The sequence below is a fragment of the Grammomys surdaster genome, unplaced genomic scaffold (genome assembly GCF_004785775.1).
Source record: "Grammomys surdaster isolate TR1022 unplaced genomic scaffold, NIH_TR_1.0 130, whole genome shotgun sequence".
NCBI lineage: Eukaryota > Metazoa > Chordata > Mammalia > Rodentia > Muridae > Grammomys > Grammomys surdaster.
The window spans coordinates 11,118,239-11,139,583 of NW_021604588.1; the positions used below are offsets into that span (position 1 = coordinate 11,118,239).

General features: G+C 47.6%; 1 protein-coding gene across 2 annotated transcripts in view; it reads left to right on the forward strand.

Annotated features, from left to right (window-relative positions):
- Positions 1-21,345, forward strand: part of Cd247 (CD247 molecule) — a 74,553-nt gene that overhangs the window by 46,869 nt on the left and 6,339 nt on the right. For both annotated transcript variants that reach the window (XM_028759436.1, XM_028759444.1), the window contains exon 2: positions 20,673-20,776. In XM_028759436.1, coding sequence (XP_028615269.1) covers positions 20,673-20,776 — 104 coding nt within the window. The remainder of the gene's footprint in view (positions 1-20,672; positions 20,777-21,345) is intronic.

Here is a 21,345-nt window from a genome sequence, read left to right on the forward strand (position 1 = left end):
ATTTGTCACCAAATGTCTAGAGTGAGGAAGTGTCCACGATGGGAAAGTCTAACAGCAAGCCACACCGATATTAAACTGGCCAGACAGTGGCCCCAGGTCACTGGAATATGAGCCACTCTGCTGGGTTTCATTTGGGTGAGTTAGGGGGCTGGGGAGATGGTGGTGGGGGTTACACACTCAGACAACCAAATCCGACCCCAAAGCAGGACCCCAGGACAACCCAAAACAACCACTCAAAAGCAGGCTAGCCCGGGGAAGAGCTGTGGGAGGAATCAGCTGGGACACCCAGGTCTGAGCTTTGCAACTTTCTCATAACAATTAGAGCCAGCATCAGCCTGCTTCACAGTCTCCTGGGAAGCCGTGTAAACACTGAATGCATTTTCTATTTATCTGAGCCATGCAGGCTGGGAGGCGGTAATAACCATTACAACAGAATTATCTGCTGAACAGAGATGGTCTCTGCGGAATTCATGTCCTCGAATCCACTGGGAGGTTTTTGAGTGGCAAAGGAACAGGGCAGAAGGGCAAGGCATGATTTCTCAGCCAAGTCGTCCACCTGGAGCACTAGGATTTTAGGCTTTGTGTTTGTACGAAGGGCTGAAAAAAAAAAAAAAGGAATTGATGTTAACCTCGGAATTAGCCAGGAGCGAATGGTAAATCTTTGTTAACAAGCTCGGAGCCCTCAATAAATTTTTTAAAGTGAGAGTGCACAATGAGTGTTTGTAATAAATCCTCAGCCGCCTGTGGGTTCTGGTTTGGAGCTGAAAAGTACTTCTGCAACAAGAGCGAGGTTCTTGGATGCCTTTGTACGTTTACCAGCTAATCAGTGTCGAGCAGTTTGGCTTGTGTGGCGGTTACTACCAGTCTAACACTGTGAGAACTGAAATGGTTACACGGTATATCTTATATACATATGTACACATATATGTGTGTGCATACATGTGTGTACATTTACATATAGATTTAGCCTGTGTACATGGATCTGCGTACATATCCACAAACACCTGCATACACATCCATGCTTTCCCTTGTAAATGAAACTGGATTTAACTTTTTTTCATGAAATATGTTTTGATCATGTCCCTTCTCCTCCTCCAACTCTTTCTGGATGCCCCTACCTCTCAACCTACTTTATCTTCTTTTCTCTCTCTTTCTCTCTTTCATAAACAATACAATATAATTCAATACAAAACAAAAACCAAGCCCACAAAAATACAGGTCAAAAGAAATAAGCAAAAGACCAATAAGACAAAAAAAAAAGCCAAGATGAAACAAAAAGGTTACAGATAAAACAAAACATGGGGTTAGTTTTATGTTGGCCATCTAGGCATGAGGTCTGCTCAGGAGTGTAGTAACATGCCAGTATGGTCATCAGGCACTGTGCACATATCTTCTTGATTATGAGTGGGACTTCTCATCTACTTCTCTCTCAGTGTTGAGATCCCCTCTGACTTGAACCTATGCAGGTCTTGGGTACACTGCCACAGTCTCTGTGAGTTTATCTGTGCATCAGTCCTGTTGTGTCTAAAGGACAATAATGAAGCTAGATTAAACCTTATATTCTATATTTGGAAGACTCCTAAAATTTAAAAAATGGACATAGAAAAATTATATCTCAAAATGGTAATTTATCTAAGAAAATTGGTTCCAAATTCTAATACTGGAAGGGAAAAAAAAGAAAATAAAAAAACAAGAAAACAAACAAAATACACCTGGTTGTGGTGCACACCTTTAGTCCCAGCTCTCCAGAAGCAGAGGCAGGCAGATCTCTGAGCTTAAGGCCAGCCTAGACTACAGAGTGAGTTCCAGAACCTTGAGGGCTACACAGAGAAACTCTGTCTCAAAAAACAAACAAACAAGCAAGCAGTTAAGCAAAGCAATGGGTCATGGGGACAAGCACTTGCTATGCAAGCCAGAGTTCTATCCCCAGCCCCACAGAACGGTGGGAGCAGAGAACTGACTGCACAAAGTTGTCCCCTGTGTTCCACCTTTGGAGCACGGTATGCATGTCCCCAACACATCACACATAGTTTAAAACAAAACAGAGCCTAGTATAATATAGAAATGGAATTAAAACACAAACCTATCTAATGCCTCCAGTTTATTTAAAGGAAGCTGATTCCTCCCTAACATGGGCCACAGTTAACTCTGGCTGATAGAAAAGCGTGCTTGAGGGAGGCACTGGCTTCGGTTAACTTGCTTGGTTTCTGGTCTCCTAAGTGCCTGATTGGTAACCGTAATGAGATCTATGCTGGGCCACAAACTCCAAAGCTTCAACCCCAACCCACCCAATGAAGTTAATTAAGTCTGAGCCTTGGTCTCCACAGGAGTTGATGCCAGAATAAATCGAGTGTGTTGTCAGCAGGCTGAACCAGGAGCACAGAGCTCCAGAAAGGAATTTCTATGCAATAAATATCACTTAAATTCCTCTCAAAGTTGGAGCTGGTGTCAAAGTCCAAAAAAGCAATATTCCCTGGCAACTGCTGGCAGGAGTGTGCGTGTGTATCTGGCCATGTATCATCTCAGCACTCAAATTATCGGTGGAGAGAGATAGTGAGTTAATATCGCCCAGCTGGCTGCTCAGAGAATGTAACTGGAGCCAGAGAAATTCCAAGAGGGCATGGCCAGTCATCAATGACCTCCAAACGACTGGATGCTCAGAATTTCCTAGCAGCCTGGGCTAGATAAATAACCCCAGCTGCTCTGCAATAAATGGGTTCCCCCAAATGTTTCAGAGAAGCCAGTTCTTTCTCTTGCTGGTCACCGAGCTTAAGAAATACTAGAGATAAAGAGAAAGGGAGAGGGGAACACCTCAGAGCCATCTCTATCCACTTCATCTGCGGTTTCTAAGGGGCAGCCACCCCAGGCGGGCTGGCATGGTGAGGTATGTGTGGGTCTTGTAGACACATCATTCTGCCCTCAGACAGACAGGTCTTCGGAAGGAAGAAGGTGGGGAGGAAGGAAATGTGGGGATGAGGAGCTTGAGAGTGAGAGAGAGTGAAATTAATAAAAAGAGACCAAAGATGGCAGGTGAAGAGGGATAGGTGGGGTCTGTGTGTCACCGAACACATTGTGCATAAACACTGGAATCTTTCCAGTAAATGTTCTATCCCTCTCCCATCTTGTTTTTTATTTTATTTGTTATTTTTTATTAGAAATTTTGTCTCTGAAACAAAGGTGATGGAGGTTTTGCATCTCTTGCTGTCACTTTCTGGTCCCAGGTGTCCCCCTAGCAAGAACAAGCTCAAGCAAATCTCTCTCCTTTTATTCAACCAGCTTGCTCAGCTTTTTGCTCTCAAAAATGCAGTGCGAGTAGAGAAAGAGAAAAATGGCTCTGGGGATTTCTGGGGATTTGAGAATCTGCACCCTTGCCCAAGAGCTTGGCCAAAGAGCTGCTTCTACTGCAGAAGGGTCCTCCCGGGCTGTCTGAGCCTCTCTGGGGAAGGCAGCCTTTAGACATGGTCAGAGTACAACTGAATCTGTCCTCCCCTGGAGAGGAGCAGGGCTTTATGTGCAGCAAGGAGGTAACCTCTGCATTTGGAGCTAAGTGTTTGTAAAAAGCCTGCCAGAAACACAGGCTAGGGAGATAAACAAGTTACCTCAAAGACAACCCAACCACAGCTTACCATTCAGCCAGCTCCATGGCAATCCCCGGGCCGACTGTAGTTCAAGGGGAGTGACATCTGCTTGGGGGAAATTATAAACTTGTTATTTCCATTCATAAATCAGGCTCCTCCCGGGAAGAGACCTTGAAAACATTTTTTATTATCGCCCACTGAAAAGACAATTGCTACTGGCCACAGTTGGCACATCTGCAGAAACACAATGTCAGAGGCACTTATTATTGAAGGCATGTGTCTTAGTAGCCAGTGCTGGAATTTCTGGAGGTGTTTTGTTTTCTCAACTAATGAGAAAGCCATCTCCAGGCGTGTGTGCTTCTCAAGGTAGCAAACAACAACTTTAAAAAAAAAGTGGCTGGCTGTGGTGGCTCCCACCTGTGACCCCAGGCTAGAGGATACAGAAGTTCAAAGTTAACCTGAGCTACTGTCTCAAAATACCAAACCAGCCATGAAAACTCAGTTTTTTTCAGTGTTTCTGGCCCTCCTCCTGTAAATGTGCAGAGGCACAGTCCTCACAGAAAAGGGTAAAATTTGTTAGCTGGTGATGCACTGGTTTTAATCAGGCAGTAAATGATTTTTCTATTAATTTAATGGGGTCAGGGAATAATCTTATGTAGATTTGGATCCAATTCTAAACAGTCTTTTGTTCAAAATGTATTTATTGTACATCTACGGGTACTTGGCCGGCATGCATGTCTGTGCACCACATACATAAAGTGCCCAAGGAGGCCAGGAGAAGAACTGGGGTAACAAACAAAGGGATGTGAGCCACCATGTGGGTGCTGGGAATTGAACCTGGGTCCTTTTCGAAAACGACCAGTTCTTTTAACCTCTGAGCAGTCTCTCCACCTCCCTACATGGTCATTTTGATGCGATCTGTTCTTTTAAATTTGCTAAAAGTTCCATTTTGATCCCTAAAATAATGGCTCTTTGAATTTCATGTTCAACCAATAAATAAGCACAAATCAGTTCAGGTTCCAAGTAACCAGGGACCAAGAGAAAGGAGAAGAAGTCATAAACTCAGACACAGTGGACGAACTTGTGCAAATGTTCCTTTAGTTTTTATAAATGTGTGTATATGTATTTTCTTCCATCTCCCCATTTCCTTTTTTTTTTTTTTTTAAAGACAACTTTCTGCAGGTCCCCGTTACTCTGTATGAAGGGCTTTGGGCATTTGAAGTCAGATTGGAGGCAGGAATGAGGGGGACTACTTGGGAGCTGTGTGGGGTTTTTGGTTGGTTGGGTGGTTTTTATGAAACAGGGTTTCTCTATGTAGCAGCACTGGCTGCCCTGAAACTCCACTAGGCTGGCCTCAAACTCAGAGATTTGCCTGTCTGTGCCTCCGAGAGCTTGGTTTAAACGCCATGTCCGCCCAGTGAGTTCATTTTAAAGGGCAGTGAATGTGACTGTGGGCTTTTGAATGTGTTGCCTCCACTGATTGAGAAGTCAGAAAGCTTTGCTGACCCCAACCACTGCAGACTCGATGGCAATTCTCTGAGCAACTCCTGCAGCAGATCAAGCAGTATGGATGTTGGTCCCCCAGGGAGCTGAATCACTGAAAAGGAATGGTCCCCAAATTCTTATGGTCAGAGTTGCCAGGTGGCAAGCTGTCCAAGGCTATCAGAGGGGACTAGTCATGTCACTCCGGCAGTGACCATTTCATCAAATGGAATTAAAGGAGCAAGAGTAGATGGCAGAGGAAAAAAATAAGATGGAGGAAGAAATGCAAAGAGGAGGCAATAGGGAGAAATATCCAGAGCGAAAAAGCAGGCCTGAAGACAAGATGGCCCAGGAGAAGAAAGGAGGTAGACAACGGAACCGTACCAGCCCCGCAGGAAGGGAAGGCAGACCTTTACAGGAGTTGGGGCATCAGTCTGGCCTCTTCTTTGCTGGTCTATTCTTCTGACATCATAGGCAGAACCCAGGTAGGGGAGGCAGCACCAAGGACCCTAGAGCAGAGACTCTATCCCCCAGCAGGGGCTGCCATGTCTACCAGCAGGGGCTGAAAGACAAGGAAGAGGCTATAATTCAAAAGCTGGGGCTGACTGGCTGTGCCCAGGCTGTGTTTGGGGAGAAGCTCGAAATGATGACTGGGGATTTCAGAACAGCCACAAACGGGACTTAGACCTTGTCCTGAGAAGTAAAAAGAGAATGTCAAGCTCTGAGGGAGTAAGACACACTTCCACCATCAGCCTCTGCAACCGTGTCACCCTCCTGAGAGGGCCTGGGGTCTGTCTGTGTAGGTTGGGTATTTGACCAGCTTGTGTGAGTGTGTGTGTGTGTGTGTGTGTGTGAATGTAGTGTAATTTAAGTAGTCACAGACCTAAAGTGCAGCTGGGAATCAGTAGAGCTGGAGGTTAGTGGAGGAAGGTCTGGTTGATGAGAGTTGTAAAGTGGTACCTTGACTTTTTTTTTTTTCTCATTTCAAAATTATGTACTTGTATGCATTGTAGAAACTGGGTAAATAAGAAGCTCAAAAGAACAACCAGATAACCCATATTTTCACAAATCAGAGCTGAAAGCACTGTTAGGTGTTTGAGGTGTTTCGTTGGTAGATGATGTATAAACAGATTTAGTCGATAGAAATAGCTCTAAGATGCAGCCCACGGCTCTCAGGAGTTCCTGGCCATCCTGGTGAGAAGTCCTGGACTCTCCAAGAGCACCACAGGTTGATCAGTGCGGCTTGCCCTAGGCTGGCCACCCTAGGCTGGGTGTGGCGGCCAGCAGGGTGCACTCCTTCTCAGGGACAGAGCAGCCACAAAGGCGGACTCTCCGCCCACCACCGCCCCTACCCGCAGCATTCTGCTCCCTGTGAGTCCTCAGTGTGGCAGCTGCAGGCGCCGCAGGCTTTGCGGGCCTTTGATCCACGAGGAGTACGTCACAGGCGGGTGCTAGCCGGGCGTGGGCTGGGTACCCGAGGGTTGCCAAACTGACAAACACACCTCCAGGAAAGGATTGTGAAGTCGGGCGGCTCCGACAGCCTCACTTACTCTAGCATCCCTAGGCTGGGAAATGCGAGTGCTTTGTACCCTAGCAAAGCAGCCTGGCCTTCAGAAGTCAGAAAAAAAGCCACCGCAGGCTGCAGGACTAAGGAAAAAACTGGGTCTCTTTTCTACACCGTGGTGTTCACCGGGCAGATTTTTCTGAAGCTGGATTTCTCTTCGTCAAACGTTTTTGGGAAGACCAGGCACAGAGAGTTGATGGCGCAGGAAGGATGGGAGGTCGTCACTCTGGGCTCAGCCCCGAAGGGAAGGATATCGGTGTAAAGCACACGTTCTTACACTATTATGGCCTCCTATAGCATGCTGGCTAATAGAGACAGAAAGTAAATAAAACGTCTCCGACCTTGCAGAGTTTTCACGGTTTTTTGTTTTGTTTTGTTTTGTTTTGTTTTGTTTTAAACAAGGGGAGAATTCTCATCAAATAATTAGCAAAAATGTGCCCGGAACAGCAGAGTGTGAGAAAAATTAAAAATGTGACAAAATTTACTTTTAAAAATTGGAGCTTGGCACATAGGAGGTTCTGGGTTCAAGCTTCATCATGGAAAACCGACAAACAGAACATTAACTACAGTTTGGAATAATGGACTCCATGTTTTCCTCAACCCTCCAGACACCTTCTCAGGCCCTCTAAATTTAAAACAATAGACACAACTGTCACTATGGAACAACCAAACTAAACGAACCAACCAACCACCCAAAAACCCAAAAAATAGGGCTGGAGAGATGGCTCAGTGGGTGGTTAAGAGCACTGGCTGCTCTTCCAGAGGTCCTGGGTTCAATTCCCAGCACCCATGTGGTGGCTTACAACCATCTGAGATGGGATCTGGTATATCTGAAAATAGCTACAGTGTACTCACATGCATAAAATAAGTAAATAATAAAAAAAGAAAAACCCAAAAAATATAGGTCTTCCAAAAGAACTGGACATACAGTGGAGATAGTATATTTTTTATACATGTTTTGAGAAGATCACCAATTATATCCATTTCTACAATTTAAATTTGAATATATTATATAAAAATAATCTTGTATATTTTGTTTTGAGTCCGGCTGGTCTCGAATGCAGGACACCAGTGATCTTTCTGCCTCTGCACCTGAACTGCTGGGTCTACAGGTGCACAGTGGCTAGCCAGCTAAAGTGATATCCTGTTTAACTGTAAATTTACCCCATGACTTCTGACGTCTAGGTTACTCTGTAGAATAGAAACAGGTCCCCCACTAAAACCCAACCTGCTTGAACACAGCACAGAAATGTGCTGAGGGGGGGGGGGTTGTGCTGAATATTGACAGATGAGAGGTTTGGCAGGCTAAGAACCTTGGCTGGTCTTCTGAGAAGGCTGACAGCCCCTTCCAGGTGAGCTCTGGGTTTGTTTTCTGATCAACCTTCAGAAGGATGCTGATCCAGGGTACTCCTGCCCCAACAGGACCTGGGCCTGTGTCAAAGCAGGGCAGAAGCAGGATCACAGCCTGGGCCTGACCTGGGAAAACAGAAATGGTCAGTCTGCCTTAGGATTATAATGACAAGCTCAGAGTGTCAAGCCCCTGCCAAGGCCTGCAACTCCTGGATCAAAGGGAAAGTGAAGGGCAGCTTGGGAATCTGACACTTTGTAACCACTTCATGAAGCAATTGTAAGCAGTTTTTTTTCTTGATGACTAGCTTTGTACCTGGGATCCCAGAGCCGGACCCAACAGGAGTGAACCAGAGAAGTTGCTAGGTTAACAACTTATTTAGAAGACAAAACAAAAACAAAAACAAAAAAACCAAAAACAAAAATAAACAAAAAAAACCAAAAACAAAAAACCAGCAACAAAAAAAAAAAGGGGGGGGGAGGAGACTAATTTTACAAAGGTCACACAAGTTGAGTGTTAGCTTTGGCCAAAGTTCCCACATAGTGGGGGTGGAGGTGGGGGTGGGAGGGACAGGTTGTCTGAGTCTCTTCTCACACAATCGCTCTTTGAAATGTAAGCCACAAGATTACTTTATTTTATGGCACTCATGACCTTTAACCAATCAATCAGTCTCCTAATTATCCAACCAATTATGTTATTAATGAGGTGGGGGGAGGGGCTGCCTAAAACCTGGCTTCCCACCAGGTAGAGAGGAAAGAACTAACAAACTTGGTGTTTATCCTGGGCAACATGGAGTTTTTGAATAGGAAAGAGCAGTGTAGAATAAAGTGTTCTTTGCACTGAAAAACAAAACAAAAACAAAAAACAAAACCACGAATACTTTTGAGGTTGGTGTGGGCTGGAATTCCTGGAGGAAGGATCCTCAGTGGAACTGAAAAGCTGAGAAAGGCTTTAAAAAGCTCGGGATTAGGTGGACATAGGCAGGTTCTGGGTGGGGAGCGCTAGGGTCACCTCTCAAGAGCAGCAGGGCCGGAGGTCTCCTGCCCTCACTCCACAGCGGGGCCTTTCCTTGCTAGATGCCTGGTAGTTTGCTCTCAGTCCTTAAATCAGCTGGGTCTAGGCAGGGGAAAGATCCCAGCTTCATTCTTTGCTGTCATTCTGGTCTGCGGGGGGGGGGGGGGGGGGGGGGGGGGTAGGGTTGTTCTCTGTGACATAGTAACTGTGGGAAGGAAGAGTGGACTATGCCTCAGCCTGAGTGAGGTTTCCTACCTATTTCCAGCCTAACCGCCGCCCCCCCACGACCCCAAGCAATCTGCTGAGTTACTAAATTGCCCAGAGTGGCTCATGGCTCCACCAAAAGCAAGGACACTCACAGGGCTAACAGAGCATGATACCCACTTTGGCTCCTCAGCAATCTGGTATCTTGCACCTGTTTCAGACTCCCCCAAGACACAGGTGGGTGTGATGTCTCCCAAAGTAGTCACTAGCAACCTCCCAGCTGGTCCTCAGAGTGGCGTCATGGGAGGAAAGTGAGGCTGGAAGTAGAACAGAACATTCTAGGACCTTCTTTGTGTGTTTTATAAAGGTGTGCGCTACAGGGTCCACACTAACGAGACAGAATGTGAGAGACGAATACGGGACCCTTACAATGCCAAAGTCATAGTTCTCTTGGGTGTTTACCCAACCAAGGGAGGGACTGTGGCTCTAATTCCCGTTGAGGCTGCCCTCCCTCAGAGAGTGGTAAGCGGACAAATGCTGGGGGGTGGTGGTGGATATATTTATATTTGTAGACATTTCCAGATTATCCACCTCAGAAGGCGGTGCTTCCCAAAGACATGACAACACGACGAGGAACCAGTTTTGAACACTCCACCTTTGGAGGCACAAATGATTCCAAACCAAGACTTTACAACCCTTTTGTTGACTTGGTGGGCTCTGCTCAAAGGCAAACAGAGTGAAGAACCCTCTCCACACACCTCCATACTAACTCATCCACTTTGTTGTTGGAAATTATGTATATCTGTAGTTTTTCTTGAGTGTGTTCTCACGAGAACTGATGAGCTCAACTCACTGAATGCCAGCATAGTCAGATAACCACTGTCTCCTCAGCAGTGCCTGTCTCCTCATTCCTGCCGTGAATGGGAGACCACGTAACCCTGGGCATATCTCATTCTAGTTTATACTCCCAATAAGCCACACCGGAATGTCCCATGTAATAAAATCGGTGACTCTCCACCTGCTGGATATGTTAGCCAGGAAATCCCCAAAGCTCAGAGCTGACGGGGCTTCGAAACGAAAACTCTCCATTCTGAGAGTGTTAGTTTTGACGACATTTGGAGTCCCCCCCGGCCGGGGGGAAAAAGGTTCTTCGGAAACCCCCCCCCCGCTCTCTCAGGGAGGGAAGTGGAGGGTGCTCTGGGGCAGGAACCAGCCCCCACCTGCCAGTTTCAGCCCACACAGCCTTGAGTTGAGAAACAGGCCCCTAGTCCCCGCCTGTGCCACCATGGACAGGCGTCCCCGTGGTGACAATTCCCAACCCAGACAGAGGACTAGCCCTTTCCCTGACTTTCAGAGGGGGTGACACCCGGACACCAGCTCCCTGATGTCAGAAAGCAGCCCCCAGCTGCCCCCGAGCGCTCCCGGGCTGGAGGCTCTGCGAAAGGTCCGGGGGCGGTGCGGTTCCGGGGAAAGGGACCACAAGTGGGGGCGGCCGCGGCTGAGTGTGAGCGGTTCAGATGGGAGATCACCGGCGATAACCCGGCCCGGGATGGTGCCGCTCGACAGGAAACCTCGAGCCGGGAGGCAGCTGCGGGCCAAGGGGGAGGGGTGCCTCTCGGTTAACGCACAGCAGCCGGTGGGACAGCCACCGAGCGTAGGGCAGCAGCCCATCCCTGATGTCCCCCTCCCCGCTCACTGCTCTTCACTTTTCAGGGTGCGTTCCCGCACACCAGGGCTCTAAGTGGTGTTGGAAAGAAAAGCCCAGCAGCAACCAGTTTCAAGTGTGTCCGCAGGACGCACCCAGGTTTCACTGCAGGAAGTCCGGGGCGGTTGGTGAATGGACCCCTCTTTACAGTCCATAATCGTTCTAAAACCAGAATGGCAGGCTATTTCCCAGCCTCCAATCCGGGCAAGGCAGGGTGACACAACCACAGCGTGATTCATCAGTACTTTGGGCTGCCAACGAAAGAGCCTACAGCGTGAGGGGGTCCCCGCGGGACAGCCGCTGTCCCCCACCGATAGCCCCGCCCCTGGGAGCTGCCAAACGCAGGAAGGCGAACTAGGCCACAGAAACCTGGGTTTCAGCTCTGCTCCGGCTCTGGGTGCTGTAAAACCTCTCCCCATCCAGTGTCCTGAACAACCGGGCCACCAAGATCAGCTCCAGGAAGAGGTTGACCAGCTGCAGCCTTCCTGGTTCTCTTGGCTCCATTGGACTTCTTTGAGTAACCTAAGCGGCCTGAGGCCCAGAAACCTGGGGAGAATCCAGGAAATACCCCATGCTGGCTAAGGGTGGGACCCGCTGAGGGGACTCTTGGATTTGAAGGACTGCTTCACATCTCACCTGCCCGGCCCCGCTGGTGCTTAAGTGTGTGTTGGGGACTTGTACAGTGATCACGGCTCATTTCTACAGCATTGGACCACAGCAACAGTGGCCGGCTCTTACCATTTCTCTGTGCACTAAAAATGTACATAGTTAAAAAAAGATGTGTGTGATATACGCATGCGCATGCATACCTGGTCTTGTGTGTGCAGTGCCAGAGGTCAGAGGACTGTGTCTACAATTCTTCACGTTTTAAAAGCATCCATCTTCACCTAGCCTAGAGTCTGATGTGGCTCCGGGGGCTAAGCTTCTTGCTTCCCTATCCCACCACCAGGATTACAGATACAGGCCATCGACAGGACTTTTATGTCAATGCTGGGGATCTGACCTCAAGTCCTCATGATTGACCAGCAAATCGTTTACCTACTGAGCCGTCTCCCCAACGACCTCTGGGTGATTTTTTTTTTTTTGAGAGTATGTATAGTTCATCTCAGTATATCTGTATTTTACCTTCATTATTATGGTAAAACTTAGGTATTTGGGGGGTAGAGGCAGTGCTGGTGGCTAAACACAGGGCCTTGCCCACACTAGGAAAGCATTCTAGTACTATGTCCCAGCTCCGTCTTTACCATCTGTAAGTGTGTCAGAGTGGCATGAATACCCACAATGCCACAAACCATCGCTACTGTTAATTTCCACTATTTCCGTTATTTCCGTTATATGTAGAAAAACTACATCTAGATGCACTTTTATGCACACATACATATGTAGCTTATATGTTTCTCTTTTTACTTAAATTACTATATATACCACTCTAGAGTGTACTGCCTGCTCTTTTAAACCTAATTTTCTTGGAGATCTTTCCATGGTAGCACAGTCAGAGGGAGTTCTCTTTCATCAGTGCGAAGTGGGTCCCCCCCCCACTCTTCAGACAAGGTCTCTTATAGGCCAGGCTGGCCTTGAATTTCTCATCCTTTGGTCCCTAGCTTCTCAGTGCTGGGCTTACATGCACTGTAGATTGAACCCAGGGCTTTGTGCATGCTTGACAAGCAGTCTGCCCACTGAGCTACACTCTCGGTCTTTTGTAGGCATTTAAAGCTGCTATATAAATATATTATAATTTTTTTATTCCTGGTCAATGGACCTGTCTGTTATCTTCATGTTTTTTTTTCTTCTTCAGCAGATGATGTTACAATGATCACTTTTGCATACATATCTCTGTATACCAGTTCTTTGTATGAAATAAGTTAGGTGCTCAGAGAAATGGCAAAATCCTGTTTAGCAGTTTGACATGGGGGCCGTGATTTGAGAGGATTTCTTTTAAGTTGTGCTAATGACAGGGCTGTGAGAGTAGGAGCACAGGCCTGGGGAGGCTGGCCTTGCTCGCTTGCTCAGGCCTCGGGCTCTGACCACAGGAGGGTCACTTCACCCCCGACCTTCCTCTGTCTCTTTATTTGCCAAAGTGGAGCAAATCAGGGCTTCCTAGTTTACATCAGTCCATTGTTACCATCAAATGAAATACAACTTTAAAAGCATTTTTGATAGAAAGTGTGGAGGGAGCCAGTGTTTAATGTGACCATGGCTATGACAGTCAGCAGCCACATGCCCAAACTGGCATCAAGAGGAAGGAATGGGTCTCCTCTCTGTCTCTTTTGATGTATGCAGATATGTAAATATACACAACACCCATGCATATTGTTCTTTGTATATGCATCGCTGGTTTTTTTTTTTTGTATGTTTGTTTGTTGAGATTGAGTCTTCTTATGTAGCCCTGGATAGCCTGAAGCTCCATGTGTAGATGAGGCTGGCCTCAAACTCACAGAGACCTTCCTGCTTCTGCTTCTCTTGTAAGGGATACCCCACCCAACCCTACAGTGCATTGTTTTACAAGATCTTTATATATTCCACCTGTAGTATAGTGAAGGTATTACAAGAAGGCCATTAAAAACGTATTTAGGGGCTGGCTCAGCAGAGAAAGGGACCCGCTATCAAGCCTGATGACCTGAATTCAATCCCTCCAACCCACATGGTGGAAAGAGGGAACCATCTCAGGCAAGTTGCTGTCTGACCTACATATGTGCATTCATACACATATGCACACACACAAACTCGCATAAGCAGGTGCAAAAATAATTTAAGATATCCACTAAAACTCTGAAGGAACCTGAAATATGAAGGAACCTGAAATATATGTTCCGTAAAACAACACAAACTGTTATAACATATGAGAAGTTATAGTACAGAAAGAAAAGCAAGGTTTTGTTTTGTTTGCTTTTTCCAGGAAAAATGTTTTGATTCAGGGTGATTGTGATAAGCAGCAGACTCATTGGGAGGCAAGCTGTTATTGTAGTTATACGTGACTGTGTTTGAACATGACGTTATGAGAGATTTTGATAGTTTTTCTTACCTTTCTGCACTTTTATGAGTTCATTTTACTTGAAAATAGAAAAAAAATCACAGAAAAATGTAGAAATATTGCGCAAACCACGATTTTAATGGATATAAACAGAAAGGGAAAAATCACAGCCCACGATCACTCTAAATCTAAGAAATAAAATAGTCCCTTTCTCTGCTTAGGATCTTTGTCTGTGGGGTTGTGTGGTTTGTAGATGGCAGTGACCAGGTTCACAGCTTCATAACAGAACAGAAATCCATGCATCTGTACACCATTGGAGGGTGCGAGGCCTGTGGCCACTTACAGCAGGGAATGATGTATGGTACTTGTAAATTGTGGAGAGTTGCTTTGAAAGTCGGGGTGATGAGAGCCACTCAAGGTAAAGCCAGGCACTAAGGAGCCTGGCCAGTATGTGTCCTGACCTTTTGGTATCAATAACTCCACCTCTCAGCCTCAAACAACTAAAGCAAACAGTGCAGCCAGGACATAATCTACTACATAGGCTTGACCCTTGAAGAAAAGACTCTTGGAACCCTTCTCTCTGGTCCTCTGAAGACCAGCAAGACCCCCAAGAGTAGAACTAGGCGGTGTCTAAGAACCTATCAGAGACTCAGTTTCCCCAGTTGTAGAGTAAAAGTCACGGTGAGGTCTGCATAAAACTCACCCCTGGTTCTAGGCATAGAAGGAATCATCAGCTAGTGGACTGTCACAGATACGCCATGTATCTAGCTTGCATCCTTCTTGCTGCAATGAAGGCTAAAGGCCTTCCTGATGAGAAAGCCTGTGTGCCCCCGTGTGTGGTCAGTGGGCTGGCAACAAGTCCAGCTCTGCCCTACACAGTCACCCCCACCGCGGCTGCTGCCACTGCCTTCCTGAGAACACGTGATTTCCTGTTTTCTAAATTCTTAACCTACAGTGTCATGTCAGTTGAGTCTGAGGTGGGGGTGGGGAGGGATGTCAGCAAGACCCAGGGTCCTAAGCTAGGGCTCCAAACAGGGGCAGCTCAGGGGCTATGAAGGTGGCCGCTCCTACCTAGGTGAGCCATATGGTCACCAAGGATGGCATGGAGTCCTTTGTACTGAGTGCTCATAGGGTCTGAAGGATCATAGAGTGGGGCGGGGTAGTGGAGGTGGCTAGGATGGTTTCATGGTCACATGGTAGCAGAACCAGGCCTTGGTCTCAAGGTTGGCTCCTCTTTAAGGTTCGATCTTATGTCCTATAAATTAGACATTCAAAGACTGAGAAAGAGAGCTCTCTCTCCGCCAGGGGGTGGTGGGTGGAGCGCTCCTTACCCTAACTTATTCAAGCAAAGGCTGGAGGGCTGGTCAGAGAAGTCTTTGTGAAGGCCTGGCGCTATTCTGATGAAAGGAATCCCCAAGGCACTGGGACAAAGCAGAGTAGAGGGAACTTTGCTCCAGGAGCACTCAGGGACTTTCCAGCTTGGTGACCTATGGGAGCTCCGTTCTTATCTGTGAAAACACAATTATCAGTGAACTTGGTGGAATTGTAAACAATTGCTCTGAGCTTTAAATCAGACCACGAAAGGAGAACGAGTTTTCTAAACTATATGCAGAATAGCACGGGCGTGAATCTCATCACAGTTTGTGAAGCCAGGAGCCTTTAGAATGTCCCCTGCCCCTCCACAGTGAGTGCCTCCTATGGTCAAGTCCTCCATACCTACTGGTGATCTGACTTTGCCCTCACATGCTCTTGAAAGTCAGCTCCCACCATTGTGTGTTGGAGAGTCTGCCCAGCTCCCATCCTCAAACCTAGCACGAAGGGGAGGAGAGCGTCTGTCCTCTACTTTCTGCTGCTTGTACCTATAGAGCCTCTATGTGACAAGGACACTGCTGGAGTCCTGCAGGGTTGGCATATGCCACTGTGCAGGGGCTATCTCCATGCACTTGGCCCCGTTTGCTCTTCCTGACCTGTAGTGTCAGTCTCATTAAGTCATTTTGTCAGGCAAGGGCCTAAAACCCAGAGTTAAGACAATTCTCAAACACTAAGCCAATGAGAAATAGACTCTGGTCTTGACTAGTGAGAGTATTTCTGCCTCAGAGGCCTGCCCTCTTCCCTCATGTCTCTTGGCTAGTGGTACACCAGAAAAAAAGGAAAACCAGAATGAACCAGCTGTTTTCCAGCACTTGCTGAAATAAACCAAGTGACGTATGTGGTCACACACTACTGTGACCAAGTGTCCAAAGTAAGGGCTGTGCATTCACAGGAAGGTGGGGTTTCTGGAGCCTGCACTAAAGATGAGGTCCCCCAGACTGAGGGCTGAGGAAGTGTCCAGTGTCAGGCAGACACTCTAGCTTGGCCATTTGTCGGCCAGTGTTCCTGATGAAGTTACTTCAACCTTGTGGTCTCAGTTTATCAAGCTGTGAACTGGGCCCAATCAAAGCTTTCTACCTGCCTTTTGTACTCTTCAGACTCTATCAGATACGGGAAGTCATTTTCACAGCAGAAGCTGTGGTCAAGTGGTTTGAGGTGAGGAGCAGATGCCCAGCTCTTCAGCTGGATCTGCTGGAAGAGTTAGGTGTAAAGACACAGCGGGGTGTGGCAGCAGCTTTGAGAGGATCCGGCTTACTAAGACCTAATCCCTGTTGTGGGAAGCATGAGCCTGGCTGGAGCCTGAAGGCTAGATGCACTGGGGTGCACGTCACTGGAGGAATGAGATTGTTAGCACTCCCGTCTCCTCAGGCTGCCCTCTGACGCCCACGTGTCATGACACCTGAACTAAGGCTCCTGTGAGAGTGACAATGGGGTATTCAGGGATGGCTGGGCTCCCTCTTGCTAAGGACATTAGTCTTGATGGATACTCTGACAGATGCTTCAAGGGGCCTCCACCGAGTGTCTATTCCAGGCGTCCCGCCACAAGGCAAAGACAACAGCTTTTTACCCATGGGCTTAAAGTAAAACTTGAAGTGCTCTGGCCAGAGCCTCATGAGAACAAATCAGGTTACTTACCTGCTGAGTCTGACTATACTCCTCCTCCATCACCAAGGGGTAAGTAATGTTACTCCTTCCATAAGGAGAGGAAACAGAGGCTTGAGATGGTCAGAGCCAGGAGCATGCAGCCACTGCCTTGGAGCAGAGACACAGAGCATGAGTATAGTTCCCTACCCAACTGTGAGATTTTCTCTTGTGTAGATGGTCCGGCTGCATAGTTATAGCAGGCCAAATTTCTCTCTTCATGTTCTGGGCTATATCAGCTCTGTGGGATTCTGGGTCTCCCCAGCCAGTATTGAAGTCCCCCTACCCAGGACCTAGCCCAGAGTGGTTAGGTCAACCTCTCCAGGGAGCCCAGGGAGCCCATTCTAACAGGCAGGCAGGCTTACCAGTATGGGGCCCTGCTAATTGGCTACTGGGTTTTCTCTCCTATGCTGGAGTTTTCCTGGGTGCTGTGGATCTAAAGGGTGGATGGAAACATAAGATAAAGCAACTTTTCCATTGTACAAGAAAGCAGCTGCCATGGCAGCCCCTAGATACCTCCTAGGAAGGTCTGAGGGCTCTGACCTGGATGGGCTGTGGCAGAGGTGAGCAGGGTATGCAAATGTCTCAGGGAAGGAACCCGGGAAGTCTCTGCCTGCAAGCAGGTGGAGACAAGGAAGATGTTGGGATGGGGTGGTGAGATCATATAATCCGTAGCCTTGGGAAGAGCCGCTGCTGGGGTGGATGGCTAAACATCAGACGCCATTGTCTTTACAGAGAATAGAAAACCACCTGACACAGCCTCCTTGAGACAGCCCTTAAGGCAGATATAAGCACTCCCGACTGTTTTAGGGACAGAGGGCCTTAGGCCCAGAGAACTGAGGTTACTCTCTAGGACCACACAACGGGTAAATGGGAAAGGGAAATAGTAGAGGCCACCTGCCCCAAACCCAGCCCCTTTCCAGGTCTGCAGCCCTTGGCACTGAGCCAATGCCCGACAACTAGCTAATAAATTATGCGACTGACTCCGGTCCTGAGTTCTTGCACGGACTTTCCTGGGCTCTTACGGACTTTCCTGGGCTCTCACTCCGTTCTTCAGGCCCACCTCTCTCAGGACACAGACTGCAGGGCTGAGGAAAGTCACCCTCCGTCTAAAGGGTAGGATTAAAGCCCTGTCCTTGCCAACCCCACACGTAGCACTTTTGTTGCTGGCCATAAAACTTGTGCTGCTCTTTACAAAGAAAGTGAGAAAACTTGTCCTGTTATTCATCTCTGGGAGAGGGGGTGTGCCCAACTCTCCGCCTGCCACCTACCGTGCTGACTCTGCACAACACAAAGAAATATTTCTTCTTATTTGTTCTAAATTTACTGTCCAGTATTTTTTCTGTTCTCATTTCACACGACAGGCAGCTGAGTGATTTTCTCCTGGCTTTCTCTATGAATCTCAACCACCCTGTAAATCGCCACTGACATCTCTCCAGCCCTAAAAGACAACAACTGCTCCAACTTCGGTGGCCTTTACTGGGAGCTGGCTTGCTTCTTAGATCATTATTAGAGCAAAGAGTAGCCTAGGGCTAGGGTCTGGCTTCTTCCCATCCCTGAACCGTACCCTCCTCTCCACTGTAGGAAATTTGAGGAATTCCTATCCTGGGCATGGTGCTGGGGGTGGGGCGGGAGGCAAATAAAAAAAATGCAGCCATTGGCCTCCAGTGCTTATAGCTCGAGAAGGGAAGTCTGAATCCAGAGAACTATGTAGGGATCTAGGCTCTGCAGCAGCCACCATTCACTGACTGTCAGTCACTTGGGGACTCAGGTTTCTGATTCCTGCAGGTGCTGGGCAGAGCCAGTAGTCCAGAGGAGGAGCCAAGTGAAGCGAAGGGTGTGTTGGGAATTAAGAGAGCATCTGTCTGACAGCCACATGACAATAATAAAAACAGGACTGTGTTAGCTCCTGAAGTTGCTCTGCTTGGAGGGGTGATGATTAACAAGTGTTTATAAATGATTGTGTCATAAAGCTATTGATAACTTACTAGAATAAAAAAACAAACATGGACCATGTAAGGAACAAAAGAGAGAGAGAGAGAGAGAGAGAGAGAGAGAGAGAGAGAATCCGTAAGGTTAAGAGAGCAGAGAGGATACAGGAGGAAGGGCTGGGATATGGCTCAGTTGGTAAAGTGTCTGCCTACCATGCATGAAGCTCTGGGTTTGAGCCCCCAGAACCACCAAGCATGGTAATTGTGTACATCTGTAAATCCCAGGACTCCAGATGTGGATGCAGGAACATTGCAAAGTCAAGGTTGTCCTTGGCTATATAAGTTCAAGGCCAGCCTGGAATACAGGAGGCAGCTGAAGAAGGGACAGGGTGGTAGTGAACGCCTTCCAGCCTGGACTGGAAAAAAAAAGTTTGTGGGGCTGCACAGAGTCCCACACTTGGAAGTGTCTTTGAGCAAGATTGAGTTGGTTTCTGAACAGGGACCTGGGGCCAGAAGGGACCCTGGATGAGAGTTGGAGTGAAAAGGTGAGGACAGAAGGCTTCAGGGATGTGGTGTTGGGGGCAGTGAATGAGAGTTAAGTTACAGCTTCCATGGTATGTGGGGTTCTGTGTAGTCACAACCTGCCTGCTCTGCGTGTTTCTGGCGGCAATCTAGTGGCCTTAATGAGTAAGCTCAAAGCCATAAACACTGCACGGAATAGACACCGAAGACTTTCAACCTGTTTTGCAGAAGAGGCAGCTGAAAGGATACCTTGCCTGAACTTAACACAGCTAGGCTCTTGACGGCGTTCATCTGCCTAGCCCACTGTTGGCCAGCATCCACCAGAGGGCGCTACTGCTACTGGAGTTAGGCTGGAAAGCCATAAAGAACTCTGCTTGTGGTTCTCAGGTTGGGCCAGAGGGAGGGTTTTGTGACACTGGGCCAGTTCTGAGGTCCAGCTGCGCACTTATTCAGTGGGAGCAAGGTCAGGATCCTAACGTGCTCTGCTTGCTTGTTTTGTATGATCTTTCAAATAGGAAGGCTACCTTCTATCTAATGTTATTTCCTTTCCCTCATCCCCCTACCCTTCTTATCTAGAAAGTACCAACCAGACATGCTTTCAGTGTGGTGCGACAAACATCATAAAGGAAGGAGGGGGTGACCCTGGAGTGAGGAAACTAAAAAGAAGAGGCTCTGAGATGAAACATCTAGGGTGGCCTTGAACTCACAATCCTCTTGCCTCTTCAATGCTTGGGACTGCTGATGTGTGCCACTACACCTAGACTTCACTGACAATGAATAGATATTGAGATGATTTTACCCAGTCATAGAATTTCTGAGCCCCACATTTTTTAACCTCTAGGGTCTCTCTCTCTGTATAAAGGCCTTAGTTACCAAGACCTAAGTATGTGTCTGAGGTTTAGAGTTCATAGTTTATGCAACAGCTCACTTACAGCTGGGCTTCCATGTCACCAAAGCAGAAGTTCTGTGCAGAGGGAACGTTTGTTTTTCTCCTAGTCCCCCCTCATTCTTCCCAGCCTCTGTGGTTACATATGATACACTGGTTACATTGTATACACTGGTGCAACATTCCATCTGGTACACTGGTTACATTGTATACACTGGTACACACATTCCATCCATCTGGTACATATGGCTATGTTGGCCATAGCAGGCTGGGTTTCTTCAGATTGAATATGTGAGAGAAGTTGTAGGTTGTGGTCTGTGTGATGTATGAGAATTGGACCTAGTGGCTGTGTCATGATTTCTTTGGCTACAATCTGTCACAGAGTTGACCTGGGGTAGGAGGGATGTGCTCTTGCACGCTTGAGCACGGTTAACCTGTTTTCTCTCTTGGCACAGAGGCACAGAGCTTTGGTCTGCTGGATCCCAAACTCTGCTACCTGCTAGATGGCATCCTCTTCATCTACGGAGTCATCGTCACAGCCCTGTACCTGAGAGCAAAAGTGGGTTCCCCTGGGCTCTTGAGGGAGGATGTGGGTTCCTCCACTGAGAGGATGTGTGGTGGGGCTTTGGCATTGGAGAGTCTCAGGCCTAGGCTATGCTTGGTGTCCGTGGGCAAGGCAGGAGACAACCAAGCAGGCACAGCGGATAGGTGGAGAAGGTGGGGTATCCATCTGTGGCAGACAGAGCAGGTCAATGGTCCAAGTGCTAGATGCATTACTGAAGATTGATGCCAATGCCTGGGTACGAGGCTCCCATGGCTTCTGCTGGCAAACAGTTGGCTTACACTGGGCAGTTAAGGATAAGAAGGTGAGAGACAGGTAGCCTCTTCTTAGGGCCTGCTGTTGAGCTGCTAATCGAGGCCAATCGAGCTTTTCCCTCCAAGACTCGATTTTCTCATCTGCAAATGAGAATGGTGGGGAGAGCATTGGTCATTATCTGGTGCCTGAAACCATGGGTTTTGTGGAAAAGACACATCTGGGGAGACAGAAGTCTCATCTTCCCAGGGCAGTAGAATCCAAATCCTTTCTGGCATGGGATTTTATTTGAGAAAGTCTTACTTTATGCTTTT